Below are 18,831 nucleotides of genomic sequence, written 5' to 3'. Positions count from 1 at the left end.
AGAGATCCTGGTTCGAGTCCAGGCTCTGTCGCAGCCGGCCGCGACCCGGAGACCCATGAAGCGGCTCACAATTGGCCCAGCGTTGTTCTAGTTAGGGGAGGGTTTGGCCAGCCGGGATGTCCTTGTCCGATGGTGCTCTAGTGACTCCTGTGGCGGGCCAGGCGCATGCACGCTGACACGGTCGCCAGGTGTATGGTGTTTCTTCCGACACATTGGTTTAGCTGGCTTCTGGGTTAAGAGGGCATTGGGTCAAGAAGCAGTGCGGCTTTGCTGGGTTGTGTTTCGGTGGATGTGCCGCTCTCGACCTTTGCGTCTTCGGAGTCTGTATGGGAGTTGCAACTATGGGACAAGACTGTAACTACCAATTGGGGAGAAAAAGGGTAAATAAATAAAAAATGTAATCTGACATAGCACCAGTATCCCAAAGTATTAATGGAAAACAAGCATAGAAAACAGCATTGGCATTAATAAAACATAACGCTACTATTATATTATAAATATTTCGGTGACAACCTGGTTGATTAACAATATTGGGTTGTTAACACGTTTGCTCGAAATGCCTTTCTCTAATGACTTTCAAAAGATTGTTCTGAAGTAAGTCCATTAAAACCTGGGCTTTCTACTTTAGTCATAACATTACTGTCCTTTATTTTTGTTGAAACATATCCTCAAACCTCAAATTGTTTGAGTCGTGCGTGCACGTGGGAAATTATAACCTATTTTGTATTTGTAACTAGGCTATTAGAGAGACCATGGTTAGTGATAATTTACAGAGTGGCTCTCTATTTGTCCTCAGAATATATATTTTTGTCACCATTCTGGATGACTAAAGATTTCTTCTGAAATATTGACAAAGAATTACTGTAGACTACATTTGAGCTCTTATTACGGTGCCGATCTGAAAAATTAAATTGGACTCGCATTGTTCTGGTCTCGGGCTTGACTCGCTATGGTCTAGGTCTTGACTCGGTCACAACACTGGTGTTTCCCTTCCCCCCCACTGAAACACCATTGGGGTCACGGCCAGGGATCAGCCTCTGGAGCATTTAGGGTTAAGTGCCTTGCTCAATGCAGAAGTTTCACCTAGTCGGCTCAGGGATTCGAACTAACAACCTTTGGTTTACTGGACTAATGCTCTACCTGACAGGCTATCTGTCCTCAATTTTGCCTGTTGCAAATGCAATATGTCACGGTAACGTCTCTGTGGTGACGAGAGAAAACAGAACGAATCTCATAGAATTAGAATGAGACAGTTCGTTCTATTTCCATGGAATCGGCCCTCAGCCTAACATTTGTCAACTTCCCGCGTGTCTGAAATACAGCAATGTTTGCAACGTTAGTAATGCGCTAACTGCTGTCCCCAATTGTCACAGTTCATCCTCCATATAATTCAGGCCTATTATTCATGATGATTAGATGTTCCTTCTAATTAACTTCAAATGGCTTAAAAGCCAAAAGATTATCCTAGAAAATGACCGACGCACCAGCCAAGCCCTATAACGTCGTCTGCAGGAATTGGAGAAATGCTACAGCAGCGGAACTTCGTGAGATGTGCCCACAGCAAAAGGCCCGTTATTTGGCTTATGAGGAACCACCTAAGGAGGCGCAGGGTGTGATGGCTGTAGCGCGGCAGAGGGTGTGTGCCAGGCTGACTGAGTGTAAAGGCAGACAGGCCACTGAGAATGCTGCGCAACAGTCAGAAAGAGCTAGGAGAGACACAATAATCGGTCAACTGAAGGCTGCAGAGGCGCGCAACAGGGTTTGCCTTTTGAGGCTGCGTCACCAGAACATCAGGGTAAGACCATAAAAGTTGTATAGACGTTTTTTCAACTTACAACAAGCCACCAACATATATCTCACTCCCATAGTACTTTTTGTTTTCTTTGCTACAGTGTATGTTCCACTGATTACATAGAATATGAAAATATAGGCATATACAGTATCTTTCAGTCTTCTCTTTACCTCTACCTGCTTGTTTTATTATTGCTCTCAAGAACCAAGATATAAGTCTGATGATCGCCTGTCAGCCCACTGCTCAGAGGGCTGTACGGCTGGAGCTTTTACTGCCACAAGAAGAGACAGGACTCAATGTTCAGGATCCTTTTGACAAACTCCAGGTTAGCAAAGCCATATGTAAAGACAACGTTAACATACTGAGCTAAAGCCTGACCTCACACTAACATGACTCTTCTGCAAGAACCAGGCAAGGTACTGTGGATATGACTGTCAGAGTAAAAATATAACGAGTATGTGAATCATGGGAATTGCAACAAATAAAACACTCACTTATTCATTCAGTTCTTTCTGTATATTTTTAGAGGAAGAGGGTTGAGCAGCTACTGGATAAGAGCTTGGGAACTCTGGAAAGAAGGTGGTGATGGGATGATAAATCTGAGATGAACATGCTCTCTTAATAAAAAATACCCACACTGAGCCTGTCCAAGCGAATCAACTTCATTGTTCTGTCTTGCTTTGTCTCATACATCGTCTGTGCAATTTTTTATACAATAATCTTAGTCTTACTGATTCCTTTTTTAGATTTTTTACAACTCTGCTTCACATTTTCACCAGTAGGTGTCAGTATAATTAGAGACTGTACCAGGATCCATAGGAGCCTGCTTTTTGATAGCCCTATGTCTGTCACATCATCATATTAAGACATTTTAAAAGTACAGTATCTTTGTGGCACATGAATCGTGTAGGCCTAAATTACACCGAGGAAGAACCAGCTTCTTTATAGCAAATTACTCGTATGAAACAAAGGACTGAATGTACTTGTAAATTGACTTAATATAATATATTTTAGCAGGAAAGATATTACATTTCATATACATATCCCAGTCAAATTTGTATTTATTTTTCCCAAGGGAAATGTTCAAACAAAAAAAGAAAAACACACACAGCAACAGCACAGCCTCCATATAATTAATTTCTTAATAAATAATAGTAAATTGACATTTTAACATCTGATATGTGTTCTCATAACGGCCATCTCAGTATTGTTCGGTTCGGCATTGATGGAACGTCCAACTGTTTCGTCATGTCTCCCCTGCCAGTGCAAATGCAGTATTTAATAAAACCGCACAATCATTAATCTTATGATCTAGCTTGCTAAAATTTCACATTTCATTTCCGTTATATGGTAGAGCTAAATCAATCACATTTTTGTCAGGATTTTTATGAAATATCGTTTTCGCTTTCTCACCTCCCTTCGCCTTTTATTCCTCCCTTCCTTTCTCCCCCACACACGCATGCATTCACACACATACGCGACCCCCTCCTCCCTTCCATAATTTTCCCATCTCCCTTACCCACTCTCTTTTCTACAACAAACATGGCCGCTAAATCTGATGGTGCACCCGTCTCGTTGCGAAATGACATCCTGCCCGAGTGCCTGCCCGGTTCAGATGAACGTTCGCCTCAGTGCCTCCCTGATAGGAAGCGCTACTCGCTCCACGACTGCAGTTGGACGCTTTGTGCCCTTTTGGTGTTCTTTTCGGACGGGGCCTCAGACCTGTGGCTGGCAGCGGATTACTACCTCAGCCGGAACTACTGGTGGTTTGCATTGACACTGGTCTTCGTGATTGTCCCATCTGTGGTGGTTCAGGTGCTGAGTTTTAGGTGGTTCGCCTATGATTATTCGGATACCAACGACAGTAGCACAGCCGCAGCAGCGGTCGCAGCATCGGGCGCCGAGAGCCATTTCACCACCAAGGACAGCGATCAACCGGGCGCTGGCCGCGATGCTGAGTTCGGGAAATTGCCTAAGACGGGCACTATGGGAGGAGCCCGGGGTTGCTGCAGAGCCTTTATGTGGCTCTTTCAATGCTTCATCCATATATTTCAGCTAGCACAGGTCTGGAGGTAAGATCACCCAAGCTCTCTCATATACGGATACTGTACTGGCTTGAGCGTGTGTGTGAAAGGGTTCTGCGAAGATGGTGATCAATGCATTCTAAAAGCCCTAGTAGCCCTACTAGACTACGATGTCCGGGTTTGTTTTAACAGCTCAATCTTGACCTAATTGTTAAACGAATTTAAACTCATCCAGAGAGAAGGCTACTGTATTCACAATAGTGCCGATTCCGATTTAGGAATTTACGCCTATCCTACACACTTCTCAGTAATTCGTATTCAGATTTACAGAAGAGGTCCAACATAGCACGTTGGGGTCGATTAAACAATGACAACGTTCACATGCACACCAATATCCCGTTATTATTATGGATTCTCAAGTATTCTGTTTTGGAGTTGACACATAATCATCATATTCCGTTTACAATAACCCGAAAAAGGCTCGTATCTCAGTTTTGAGAAACCCGTATAAAATGCCTGGGATATGCTGATTTTAGACGGGATACTGTGGCATGTAAAAGCCTTATCTCCTTTACTGGTTTTTTTCTGGGTCTGCACAAGCTCGCATATCATTGGTGTTGTGTTATGATGTTTTCATCTGATTGTCAAACAAATCACTTCAAAAAGTAGTCTACCTGCACAGTTGGACCCACCATAATTCCATAATGATGTATTTTGCTGACACTCCGTAATGGACAGTATTCTCTACTGGCTACTTTCACTCTTAATTTAGACAACTTTCTGCTTATAATTTCCGACATTTGGTAGACCATTTGTTTGTCAACTATAGTTAGATACATGCAGCTTCTCTTTTGTCATAACTTATTGCACCAGAAGACTAAATAAAGTACTTCTCACCAGAATAATGTTTTACATTGATATAATTAATACATTAGTAATGTAATTAACACCAGTAAAGTTGTATATTTCGTTTAGGGACCGGGGAGAAAACTCACTAACTCCAAAACAGTGGAAAGATTGGTCCTGTGCAAAATGTCATCAGTTTGAATGGTTTTAGGGAAATGAAAAGCTGAGAAAACGATTAAGCATGTTTCTGGTAAGACTTCAGTTTGTTTTAGGTGCATATTTGGTGTTGAAATACTGTCTGCTTGCATAACAGTGTGAAAGATAACACATTACACTTGCATTTTCTCAAGAGATGCTGAAATAAATAAATATTTCTCCACTCCTGTTCCCAAGACAAAATGAACATTTATTGTATCATTTCACTGCAAGAAATACATACTTCTGCAGGAGTTAATATGATATTATGCTACATGTGAGGTTACTACAGTCAGTTTCCATATTTCAGTTACTATTCCATTTAACCCATATGAACTTAATTGAGGAATATTCAGTTCATTCATTGATACAGAGATACTCCTGAGTGGGATATCAAAGGTAAATGGGTCCTGAGATCATCAAAGGGTTCTACGGCTGCAACATCGAGAGCATCCTGACTGGTTGCATCACTGCCTGGTACGGCAATTGCTCGGCCTATGACCGCAAGTACCTACAGAGGGTAGTGCGTACGGCCCAGTACATCACTGGCTGTCTGCCATCTAGGACCTCTACACCAGGTGGTGTCAGAGGAAGCCCCTAAAAATTGTCAAAGACCCCAGCTACCCCAGTCATAGACTGTTCTCTCTGCTACCGCATGGCAAGCGGTACCGGAGTGCCAAGTCTAGGACAAAAAGGCTTCTCAACAGTTTTTACCTCCAAGCCATAAGACTCCTGAACAGGTAATCAAATGTCTACCCGGACTATTTGCATTGTGAGAGCCTGTAAGTAAGCATTTCACTGTAAGGTCTACACCTGTTGTATTTGGCGCACGTGACAAATAAACTTTCATTTGAAACAGCTTATCCCGAATAAGACCTTAAGTGGGATATGAGCCACTATCCGGAATACTGTGTGCATGTAAACGTGGTCATTGGAAGGCCATGAATTTTTAATGAAAGAAGCGAAGTGGGCGGGGGACAGTTGGACGATGCAAGCATGGGTGCGGGACGTGAAACGGCAGGACCAAAGTTGTGTCTCTGTACACATAGAGGGAAGCCTGGCTTCCCTTGGCATCCATGAATACACGCCACTGCATGTCCCAAATTATAGCACAACGTTAGCCTAATATGATCCACGAATACTAAGACCCTCAGGAACTGTTTAAACAGACTTGACAGAGGAAATAAATGTAAATGGAATAGAATGATGCAAAATGTAAGCTACTCATTGAAGAAAACTAACACCAAAGTGGCAGTTATAAATATATATGGGTATTACTTAGCTTGGATGTCAAAATTTCATCCATGCAAATTATCTAGTTAAACGTATTCGAAAATGTCATCTATGTAATCCCCAAAAGTAATTATTTATCATAAACAATAACTAGTAATGCTGTATACTCAAAGAAAAGGTTAAAATCTCACCTTTCTGGTAAAAATAGTTAGAAATTGCTGAGGTTTAGTCACTATTGAGGACACAAGCTCAAGCACACAGTACAAATATGATAAAAATATGAAATATTTGATATGATGTATTTCCTATTCAACAAAACTGTATGAATAAGGCTTTAAATGACTTATATACTTTCTAAATATAGCATAATGCAATTATAAAACGACTACCTATAAGATTTCACCTGCCTTATAAATGTAAATACATATTTGTATGTTTAGTGTTAGAGTACATGTGCATATTTTCTAAAGGTCTCTCTTGATCAAAACTTCTGCCCCTATCTTTGTGAACATATCACAGAGCTCTAGGTACTCGCCTTTCATCTCATGTTAATATTGTCCTTCTGTGCCAAACAGAAAGTGTTTGTTTCAAATCGATTCATTATTTTTGATTAATGGCTATAAATCGATCTCTGAATGTGCTATCATGATGAAACCACTCTCTCCTGCTGTGCTATGACCTAATGCTTGCAGGCATGTGCTTTGTCAGTGGCTGTGATGTAGGGTTTAGCCAGGAGTTGATGGACAGTCGGAAGAGCGAATGAAATGGTAGGAGGAACATCCCAGCTTCAAGTGGTTTCAGATTTCACATCATACGTCACACGGGCTCAGAAAAAATACGACTGTGTACGTGGGAACCAGGGCTATCGCTCAATGCAAGCCATTTCGATATCCACTAGGTATCCACAGATCAATTTATAAGCAAAAATGTCAGACAGAACTGGTACCAGAACCACACAGGTCCGCTAAAAAGCGACCTTACATCTAAGAGGTTTTAAGAGGGCATACAATTAAAATTCGGAATAATGGCATGGCTCTAGACCTTATTCATGGTTTCCTCACATACAGTTGAAGTCGGAAGTTTACATACACCTTAGCCAAATACATTTAAACTCAGTTTTTCACAATTCCTGACATTTAATACCTGGACTTTGTTGTCCTTAAGCCATTTTGCCACAACTTTGGAAGTATGCTTGGGGTCATTGTCCATTTGCGACCAAGCTTTAACTTCCTGACTGACATTGCTTCAATATATCCACATAATTTCGCTCCTCATGATGCCATCTATTTTGTGAAGTGCACCAGTCCCTCCTGCAGCAAAGCATCCCCACAACATGATGCTACCACCCCTGTGCTTCACGGTTGGGATGGTGTTCTTCGGCTTGCAAGCCTCCCCCTTTTTCCTCCAAACATAACGGTGGTCATTATGGCCAAACAGTTCTATTTTTGTTTCATCAGACCAGAGGACATTTCTCCAAAAAGTACGATCTTTCTCCCCATGTACAGTTGCAAACCGTAGTCTGGCTTTTTTATGGCGGTTTTGGAGCAGTGGCTTCTTCCTTGCTGAGCGGCCTTTCAGGTTATGTCGATATAGGACTTGTTTTACTGTGGATATAGATACTTTTGTACCTGTTTCCTCCAGCATCTTCACACGGTCCTTTGTTGCTGTTCTGGGATAGATTTGCACTTTTCGCACCAAAGTATGTTCATCTCTAGGAGACCGAATGCGTCTCCTTCCTGAGCGGTATGACGGCTGCGTGGTCCCATGGTGTTTATACTTGCGTACTATTGTTTGTACAGATGAACGTGGTACCTTCAGGCGTTTGGAAATTGCTCCCAAGGATGAACCAGACTTGTGGAGGTCTAAAAAAAAAAAATCTGAGGTCTTGGCTGATTTCTTTTGAATTTCCCATGATGTCAAACAAAGAGGCACTGAGTTTGAAGGTAGGCCTTGAAATATATCCACAGGTACACCTCCAATTGACTCAAATGATGTCAATTAGCCTATCAGAAGCTTCTAAAGTCATGACATCATTTTATGGAATTTTCCAAGCTGTTTAAAGGCACCGTCAACTGAGTGTATGTCCACTTCTGACCCACTGGAATTGTGATAAAGTGAATTATAAGTGAAATAATCTCTATGTAAACAATTGTTGGAAAAATTACTTGTGTCATGCACAAAATAGATGTTCTAACCGACTTGTCAAAACTATAGTTTGTTAACAAGAAATTTGTGGAGTGGTTGAAAAATGAGTTTTAATGACTCCAACATAAGTGTATGTAAACTTCTGACTTCAACTGTAAATGTGGTGGAATTATTAGGGAGAAGTTGAAAATGTCAGTGGACACTTGCCAGTTGGTCCGAGCATGCTCCGAGTACACGTCCTGGAAATCCATCTGGCCCTGCAGCCTTGTGATGTTTAAAGGTCTTGCTCACAATGGCAATGGAGAGCGTGATCACACAGTCGTCCCGAACAGCTGGTGCTCTCATGCATGCTTCAGTGTTGCTTGCCTCGAAGCAAGAATAAAAAGGCATGTAGCTCATCTGGTAGGCTCGCGTCACTGGGCAGCTCACGGCTGGGTTTCCCTTTGTAGTCCGTAATAGTTTGCAAGCCCTGCCACATCTGACGAGTGTCAGAGCCGGTGTAGTAGGATTCAATCTTGGTCTTGTATTGATGCTTTGCCTGTTTGATGGTTCATCTGAGGGCATAGCAGGATTTCTTATAAGCGTCCAGATTAGTGTCCCGCTCCTTGAAAGCAGCTGCTCTAGCCTTTACTTCGGTGCGGATGATGCCTGTATGTAATCCATGGCTTCTGGTTGGGATATGTACTTACGGTAGTGAGGTGGTACGTACATATTCCAGTCTGTGCTAGCAAAACAGTCCTGTTGCATAGCATCAAGTGGTCATCTGACCACTTCCGTATTGAGCAAGACACTAATACTTCCTGCTTTAGTTTTTGCTTGTAAGCAGGAATCAGGAGGATACAATTATGGCCAGATTTGCCAAATGGAGGGCAAGGGAGAGCCTTCTATGCGTCTCTGTGTGTGGGGTAAAGGTGGTATAGAGTTTTTTTCCCCTCTGGTTGCACGTGACATGCTGGTAGAAATTAGGTAAATGGATTTAAGTATGCCAGCATTAAAGTCCCCGGCCACTAGGAGTGCTGCTTCTGGATGAGCATTTTCTTGTTTTCTTATGGCCTTATACAGTTCGTTGAGTGTGGTCCGAGTGCCACCATCGGTTTGTGGTGGTTAATAGACGACTACGAATAATATAGATTAGAACTCTCTCGGTAGATCGTGTGGTCTACAGTTTATCATGAGGTACTCTACCTCAGGCGAGCAATACCTCGAGTCTTCTTTAATATTATACACCGCTTATACACAAGCTTAACATCCTTATCATTTATCGCCCTCCAGGGTCCCTTGGAGAGTTCATCAATGAGCTTGACGCCTTGATAAGTTCCTTTCCTGAGGATGGCTCACCCCTCACAATTCTGGGTGACTTTATTAACCTCCCTACGTCTACCTTTGACTCATTTCTCTCTGCCTCCTTCTTTCCACTCCTCTCCTCTTTTGACCTCACCCTCTCACCGTCCCCCCTACTCACAAGGCAGGCAATACGCTTGACCTCATCTTTACTAGATGCTGTTCTTCTACTAATCTCACTGCAACTCCCCTCCAAGTCTCCGACCACTACCTTGTATCCTTTTCCCTCTCGCTCTCCTCCAACACTACTCACTCTGCCCCTACTCAGATGGTATTGCGCCATCGCAACCTTCGCTCTCTCTCTCCTGCTACTCTCTCCTCTTCCATCCTATCATCTCTTCCCTCTGCTCAATCCTTCTCCAACCAATCTCCTGATTCTGCCTCCTCAACCCTCCTCTCCTCCCTTTCAGCATCCTTTGACTCTCTATGTCCCCTATCCTCCCGGCCGGCTCGGTCCTCCCCTCCTGCTCCGTGGCTTGACGACGTATTGCGAGCTCACAGAACAGGGCTCCGGGCAGCCGAGCGGAAATGGAGGAAAACTAGCCTCCCTGCGGACCTGGCATCTTTTCACTCCCTCCTCTCCACATTTTCTTCCTCTGTTTCTGCTGCTAAAGCCACTTTCTACCACTCTAAATTCCAAGCATCTGCCTCTAACCCTAGGAAGCTCTTTGCCACCTTCTCCTCCCTCCTGTATCCTCCCCCCCCTCTTCCCTCTCTGCGGATGACTTTGTCAACCATTTTGAAAAGAAGGTTGACGACATCCGATCCTCGTTTGTTAAGTCAAACGACACCGCTGGTCCTGCTCACATTGCCCTACCCTATGCTTTGACCTCTTTCTCCCCTCTCTCTCCAGATGAAATCTTGCGACTTGTGATGGCCGGCCGCCCAACAACCTGCCCGCTTGACCCTATCCCCTCCTCTCTTCTCCAGACCATTCCCGGAGACCTTCTCCCTTACCTCACCTCGCTCATCAACTCATCCTTGACCGCTGGCTACGTCCCTTCTGTCTTCAAGAGAGCGAGAGTTGCACCCCTTCTCAAAAAACCTACACTCGATCCCTACAATGTCAACAACTACAGACCAGTATCCCTTCTTTCTTTTCTCTCCAAAACTCTTGAGCGTGCCGTCCTTGGCCAGCTCTCTTGCTATCTCTCTCAGAATGACCTTCTTGATCCAAATCAGTCAGGTTTCAAGACTGGTCATTCAACTGAGACTGCTCTTCTCTGTGTCACGGAGGCTCTCCGCACTGCTAAAGCTAACTCTCTCTCCTCTGCTCTCATCCTTCTAGACCTATCTGCTGCCTTTGATACTGTGAACCATCAGATCCTCCTCTCCACCCTCTCCGAGTTGGGCATCTCCGGCGCGGCTCACTCTTGGATTGCGTCCTACCTGACAGGTCGCTCCTACCAGGTGGCGTGGCGAGAATCCGTCTCCGCACCATGTGCTCTCACCACTGGTGTCCCCCAGGGCTCAGTTCTAGGCCCTCTCCTATTCTCGCTATACACCAAGTCACTTGGCTCTGTCATATCCTCACATGGTCTCTCCTATCATTGCTACGCAGACGACACACAATTAATCTTCTCCTTTCCCCCTTCTGATAACCAGGTGGCGAATCACATCTCTGCATGTCTGGCAGACATATCAGTGTGGATGACGGATCACCACCTCAAGCTGAACCTCGGCAAGACGGAGCTGCTCTTCCTCCCGGGAAAGGACTGCCCGTTCCATGATCTCGCCATCACGGTTGACAACACCATTGTGTCCTCCTCCCAGAGTGCTAAGAGCCTTGGCGTGACCCTAGACAACACCCTGTCATTCTCCGTTAATATCAAGGCGGTGACCCGATCCTGTAGGTTCATGCTCTACAACATTCGCAGAGTACGACCCTGCCTCACACAGGAAGCGGTGCAGGTCCTAATCCAGGCACTTGTCATCTCCCGTCTGGATTACTGCAACTCGCTGTTGGCGGGGCTCCCTGCCTGTGCCACTAAACCCCTACAACTCATCCAGAACGCCGCAGCCCGTCTGGTGTTCAACCTTCCCAAGTTCTCTCACATCACCCCGCTCCTCCGCACACTCCACTGGCTTCCAGTTGAAGCTCGCATCTGCTAGAAGACCATGGTGCTTGCCTATGGAGCTGTGAGGGGAACGGCACTTCCGTACCTTCAGGCTCTGATCAGTCCCTACACCCAAAGAAGGGCACTGCGTTCATCCACCTCTGGCCTGCTCACCTCCCTACCTCTGCGGAAGCACAGTTCCCGCTCAGCCCAGTCAAAACTGTTCACTGCTCTGGCACCCCAATGGTGGAACAAGCTCCCTCACGACGCCAGGACAGCGGAGTCAATCACCACCTTCCGGAGACACCTGAAACCCCACCTCTTTAAGGAATACCTGGGATAGGATTAAGGAATCCTTCTAACCCTCCCCCCACCCTCCCCCCCAAAAATATATAGATGTACTATTGTAAAGTGGTTGTTCCACTGGATATCATAAGGTGAATGCACCAATTTGTAAGTCGCTCTGGATAAGAGCGTCTGCTAAATGACGTAAATGGAAATGATGTCCAGAAGCTCTTTTCGGGTGGCCTCCCGAGTGGTGCAGTGGTCTAAGGCACTGCATCGCGGTGCTAGCTGTGCCACTAGAGCTCCTGGTTCGAGTCCAGGCTCTGTCACAGCCGGCCACGACCGGGAGACCCATGGGGCGGCGCACAATTGGCCCAGGGTCTTCTGGGTTAGGGGAGGGTTTGGCCAACAGGGATCCTTTTTTCCCATTAGCGACTCCTGTGGCGGGCCAGGCGCAATGCACACTGACAAGGTCGCCAGGTGTACAGTGTTTCCTCCGATACATTGGTGCGGCTGGCTTCCCAGTTAAGCGGGCGTTGTGTCAAGAAGCAGTGCAGCTTGGCTGGAAGGACGCACGGCTCTCGACCTTCGCCTCTCCCGAGTCCGTACGGGAGTTGCAGCGATAAGTCAAGACTGTAACTACCAATTGGATACCCTGAAATTGGGGAGAAAAAGGGGTAAAAGTTAAATATATAAAAAAATGAAAAATAAGCTATTTTCGTTCATAAGAGACGGTAGCAGCAACATTATGTACAAAATAAGTTTATAAAAAATAAAAAAAATAGCACAGTTGATTAGGAGTCCCAGAACAGGATGCTTTTGGATTACTTTGAATGAGCATAATCATCAGTGGGCAACTATAGCATGCAATTATGTGTGTACTGTGTGTATATGACATCCCCAGGCAGAGGAAACCAGAACAAAAAGTGTTATACTAACTCCTTGTTCACTGGGGTCATTGAGATACTGTAGTGTAGAGCTCTCTTCTGTCCCATGATCCCATCATCCCTCTAGCCATCACAGAGAAACACTTCTCTTCCACCAAATCAGTCAGAGGTAATAAAGTGACAAAAACAGTCCCTGCATTTAACTACATTTAGAGAGGTCAAATGAGAAAGTATAATTTTATATTGTCAAAGCAATCACTTCTGTAGCCTGGAGAGGAAAGGATGAAGTGACCAGACCCGCTCAATGGCACTCTACCAAGAGATGACATACCATTACCAGTTATTCTGTCTGGATGGAGTGACAGCTCCCAGGCTGTCTGGAGAGTTTGATGTTCAGTTGCTAGAATGAGGCTGGACTGAGGCTGCAATGAGCCATCTGTCTTGGGATGGTGCTGGCATGTGGATGAAACAGATTGATATGGAGCGTCTCTCGATAGCTGGAGATTCTTCTCTCGCACAAATGATGACATAATTCTAATATGATACTCATGCCTTTCCCTCTCTGTCCCTATCCCCCCACCTCCCCTCTGATGTTCCACAGGTATGTCCATGCCCTGTACTTGGGGGTGCAGAGTCGCTGGCGTGGGGACCACGAGAGACGTCACTTCTACTGGCGCATGATGTTTGAGAGTGCTGACATCAGCATGCTGCGTCTGCTGGAGTCGTTCCTGAAGAGCGCCCCCCAGCTGGTCCTGCAGCTAAGCATCATGGTCCAGGCCAGCCAGGTCCTCCCGTTGCAGGGTGAGTCATGGTCTCAAACTACCCCATACAATCGACTGTGACTTTCACATTGATGGCAGGCATCCTAGCGGTTAAGAGCATTGGGCCATTAACCGAAAGGTTGTTGGTTTGAATCCCTGAGCCGACTAGGTGAAAAATCTGATGTGCCATTGAGCAAGGCACTTAACCCTAATTGCTCCTGTAAGTCCTTTACCTTATCACTCACTAATGATATCACCCTCTCAAACTCCCCCATATAATGACCTCACATAGTCACAACTGCCAGATTTTCAATCCACGCAGTTAGTCACCATTCTTAATATAACAAAGAAAATCCCTTCACACAGAGCCACTAAGGATGAGTTCATATTTTTTGTGGCCCCCACCCCCATCAAAGTTGCCCATCCCTGCTCTAAAGAATTCCTTTATAACCTACAATAGAGCCTTCTGATTCACACAGACTCAGCAGCGTTCTCATGATAGTCAGCACATTTTACCCTGCTCAATCTTAATTATTCTTTCTCCCTCCCTCTCCCGGTCTCTCTCCCTCTTTCTCCAGGCCTCTCAGCCTCTGCCTCGCTGGTGTCCCTGTCCTGGATGATCGCCTCCTACCAGAAGGTTCTAAGGGACTCCCGGGACGATAAGCTGCCCATGTCCTACAAGGCCGTCAGTGTGCAAATCCTGTGGCACCTGTTTACCATCGGAGCCCGTACGATGGCCTTCGCCCTGTTCGCCTCCGTATTCCAGCTTTACTTTGGTATCTTCATCGTGGCCCATTGGTGCATCATGACATTCTGGATCATTCAAGGCGAAACAGACTTCTGCATGTCCAAATGGGAGGAGGTCATCTATAACATGATGGTCGGCATAGTTTATGTTTTCTGTTGGTTCAGCGTGAGGGAGGGGCGCACACGCTGCCGTATGCTCATCTACAGTGTGGTTGTATTCATTGAGAATGCGGCACTCACCACATTCTGGTATGTGTACCGTGGCCCACATACCTCTGACTTCAATGCCCTGATCATAGTGTGTATGGTGGCCAGTAGCTACGCTCTGGGCACCTTCTTTATGTTAGTCTACTACTGCCTGCTGCACCCTGACGGTCCTATCTCAGGGTGGGGATGGGGGGTACCAGAGGAGGTAGCAGTGGAGTCCTGCCTTTCCCCAGCTTCCTCTCTCCCTCCAGATGTAGTAGCGAGCCCCCCCAGGACTCTGCAGAGGACTAAAGGGGGAGACCGTGAGCAGATGGGAGGGGCTAATGCAGACGTGTTTCTGGTACGAACACTTAAAAGAGGAGCCAAGCCAAATCTCCCACCCCTCGCCCCTAGGACAGAAGGGCCAGTCATACGTATAGACTTGCCCAGGAAGAAGTACCCTGCCTGGGATGCCCACTTCATCGACCGCCGGCTGCGCAAAACCATCCTGGTGCTCGAGGGTGCTGCTCCGGTCACACCAAGGATCCAGTACCGCTGTCTGGGCTCAGCCACAGAGGTGATGGAGTATGAGACCACAGTGTGAACCGTTTAGAGTATAGTTACTTACTCAACTGGCTATCATCCAGCCTGCAAAGCCCCACAGTGGCACACAGCTGACTAACTCTCTCTGAGGATCAGTTCTGCTCTAGTCCCGCTCTGTGCTGTAAAGCATCAAGAATACACTGGCTGGGAGAGGGGGTGCGTGCATAGGTTTTCACATCAAATGTCTGGGATAGAAAGACAATGTCTGATGTGGCCTAAGTAGGTGACTACGTGAGGTTTGTATTTTGGTGCCGTGTCAGTATCATTTCTCCGGTTAGGGGGATGGTACAGGGAGAATTATGGGCAAGGGGTCAGAGGTTAGGGATCAGTGAAAGTGCAGAGGGACACAGAAAGAGGAGCTGGATAGCTGTCAATCAGAGAGAAACCATCCTCATTGAACGTGCTCCAAAATAATGTCCTCTCAAGCCAAGGCAAATACCATCAGAGACAATACCTAAACATTTATGAATACCTATGACAATATCTCTGTTAATTTATTAGGATTATACACCATAACAGTAGATAAGTCACATGATTAATACATACCCGTCTAATTGAGCTACTGGAACAGGACATTTTGACCTGAAGATGACAGTGGAAGATCTTACTGCTGTGTGTGATTTGTCATAGCTATTTATGCATGTTTAAGTAATCTCAAAGCCTTAATAAGTGGTCTAAAATACATAGGACAATTTCTAAGAGAGAGAAATTGAGAAGATGTATTGGGATGAATGTTCAATACACTTTGTTGTCATACAGTTAGTGTGGTATTATGACAACATTCGTGTAGTACAATAAACATGAGGCTGGATACTGAATGTGCAGGATTGCAGTACCATGGATTGCTGTATTATGTCTAACTTGTCTGGACTCTGGTTGCCCTGTAGAAAATAGTTTAGATATCTTTCAATCTTCATGATGATGATACAGTGTGTGCTTCGTGTGTATCTAGGTGGTCATTGCTCCATAAAGAAATGTTCTGTTTAACACTAAAAATGGAGTGCATTGTATCAACTTTAAATCCAGAAGAGCAAGACAGAAACCTTATGTGGCTGAGAAGTGGAAACAAGGTTGAAACTGGGAGCATTTGTATATGAGGTTTGTGTGTGCGCGTGTTCGTGCACATTTGTATGTTGTACATTGGGGTTCATATGATATTGTGTTGTAGAAAGATGAAGCTTTAGTTCTTAAATGCTGTCCAGGTAACTCAATTATCCCGCTAGCACTAAGATGAATACAAGATCTCCACACAGAAGCATCAACACAGCCACAGAACTATGAAGCCACGGCTCCACATTGGTGCTAACTGTTGAGTCTGTTTATAAACACCACAACTTACCTTATACAGTGGTCTGGATTTATCCATCAAACCATACTGGTTTGGCTGGGCTGTACCTCAAATACACATACCAGAATGAAAGCCTTAAACTGGTCAAGCCAGACTGTTGCTGGTGACTGCAGAAAAAAAAGAACAAAGACTTTCATTATGTTGTTGTCGGGAAAATAAAGAACAATGTGTTTACCTTCTCCATGACCAATTCATTCTTTCAATGTGTGGTTTTCAGAAACCAAATGCAACCACAGTTATCCAAAATATGGCTAATTATCCAAAACATAAATCCAGATTTCAGGTCAGGTAAATGCAGTTATCCAAATACAATAGAAGTGTTTAAATGTGAAGCAGACAATCAAACAGATAGGGAGAGACAGACAGATCGATCTAATCATTCTGCTAAAGTGACAGATTATTCTGATTAGACTATCCAGTGGTAAAAAGCTAAATCCTGTCTCATATAGAAGTAGATCAGTGGATTATGTGTTACGGCTGTTTGAAAGAGCGGACCAAGATGCAGCGTTTTCGTAGTTCCACATGTTTATTTAAATCAGTGAACCCGAATGCAACAATTAACACTAAGTAAATACAAAACAACAAACCATGACGCTGGAGGAACATAAACCTCACGAAGAACAATCACCCACAAACACCTGTGGGACAAACCTAAACTTAAATAGGACCTCCAATTTGAGACAACGACAACCTGCTGTCTCTAATTGGAGGTCATGCCAAATAACACCAACATAGAAATACAAACCTAGAACCAAAACAGACATACAAAAACCAGACAAACACCCCCTGTCACGCCCTGACCTAATCTACCATAGAAAATAACACTCACTATGGTCAGGACATGACATTATGAAACACTACCCCGCTGGCTGCTGGCACCTGAGCCCAGGCAGAGGTCATTGGGTCAGGTGAGGCTGTCTACACAAAATTATTACATTTTTTATCATCATAATTTTCAACTGAAAGTGGTTCACTTAACAGCCATTCCCATATCATATACACTCCCATCTGTATTAATTTGGACAGTGAAGCAAAAACGTGTACATTTGGCTCTATACTCCAGCATTTTGTATTTGAAATAAAATGTTTCATATGAAGTGACAGTACGGAATGTCACCTTTTATGTGAGGGTATTTTCATACACAACAGTTTTACTGTTTAGAAATGAAAGCACTTTATGTCTCTAGTCACCCTCAAAAAATGCTAACCTCTCACCATTACCAATAACAGGGGAGGTTAGCATTTCTCACTCGTTATTATTCAGGATTCAGTCATGATTATCCATAATCATGGTAGCATCCACATTAATGTAGAAGTGTTCAGAAACATTGTCTATTCTTATTTCAAATAAAAGTGACTCCAAAATGACACAATACATTATATTCCATGTTCCTACTGGGCAAGACATTATCCGAAACACAACCAAAACAAACTGCAGATGCTTCCAACAAGAGTTTGTAGAGTCACAAGCATGATGTAGTCATTGCGTGCAAGGAATATGGGACCAAATACTAAACTTTTGACTACTTTAATATACTATAATTTCATTGTTCCAAATAAAACTTATTCAAAATGGGGGGACTAGATACATGAAGTGATATCTCAACAGTAAAACAGATATATATGAAACATTTGATCTCATATCCAAAATTCTGGAGTATAGGGCCAAATGTACACATTTTTGCTTATATGCAGCACAATGTAATTCAATATAAATCATCACCAACCTTCTGGGTAAAGCAGGCTATTAAGTAACAGATCCCTATACTATAAATTGGTGTTTAGGCTGAAATTAGTAGGACCATAGTTAATAGAAAAATCTATTAAAAGATGTCCAAAGTTTTGCTGATTAAATGCATAAGGTAGAATGTATTACAATACCATGACTATTATCCTCTTATGGCTAGGGGCAGTATTTTCACGGCTGGATAAAAAACGTACCCGATTTAATCTGGTTACTAATCCTACCCAGTAACTAGAATATGCATATACTTATTATATATGGATAGAAAACACCCTAAAGTTTCTAAAACTGTTTGAATGGTGTCTGTGAGTATAACAGAACTCAAATGGCAGGTCAAAACCTGAGAGATTCCTTTACAGGAAGTGGCCTGTCTGACCATTTCTGGAACTTCTTTGCCATCTCTATCTTTTACTAAGGATCTCTGCTCTAACGTGACACTTCCTACGTCGTCCATAGGCGCTCAGAGCCCGGGAAAAACCTGAATGTCGTCATTCCAGCCCCAGGCTGCAACACATTATCGCCTTTCTCAAGTGGACGATCAAGGGACTGTGGGCTTAGGCGCGTGACCTGGCCGCCCCCGTCTTTGTGATTTTTTCCTCTGTTTGCCGAAAAGGAGATTCCCGGTCGGAATATTATC

The 18,831-nt window shown here is 44.3% G+C and overlaps 2 protein-coding genes across 2 annotated transcripts; both read left to right on the top strand.

Moving 5' to 3' along the window:
* The first annotated feature begins 1,280 nt into the window (after positions 1-1,280).
* On the top strand, positions 1,281-2,396 carry LOC106572502 (protein LKAAEAR1). The gene is made up of 3 exons (XM_014146732.2): positions 1,281-1,795; positions 1,995-2,117; positions 2,319-2,396. The coding sequence occupies exons 1-3, from the start codon at positions 1,472-1,474 to the stop codon at positions 2,376-2,378; spliced, it is 507 nt and encodes a 168-aa protein (XP_014002207.1). The 5' UTR covers positions 1,281-1,471; the 3' UTR covers positions 2,379-2,396.
* Positions 2,397-3,322: 926 nt separating this feature from the next.
* On the top strand, positions 3,323-16,629 carry LOC106572471 (XK-related protein 7). Its single transcript, XM_014146687.2, has 3 exons — positions 3,323-3,864; positions 13,407-13,606; positions 14,145-16,629. The coding sequence occupies exons 1-3, from the start codon at positions 3,335-3,337 to the stop codon at positions 15,101-15,103; spliced, it is 1,689 nt and encodes a 562-aa protein (XP_014002162.2). The 5' UTR covers positions 3,323-3,334; the 3' UTR covers positions 15,104-16,629.
* The last annotated feature ends 2,202 nt before the right edge of the window (positions 16,630-18,831 follow it).

The sequence above is a fragment of the Salmo salar genome, chromosome ssa15 (genome assembly GCF_905237065.1).
Source record: "Salmo salar chromosome ssa15, Ssal_v3.1, whole genome shotgun sequence".
Taxonomy (NCBI): Eukaryota; Metazoa; Chordata; class Actinopteri; order Salmoniformes; family Salmonidae; genus Salmo; species Salmo salar.
The sequence above is the reverse complement of the archived record's forward strand: the minus strand, read 5'-3'. Positions and strand labels throughout refer to the sequence as shown.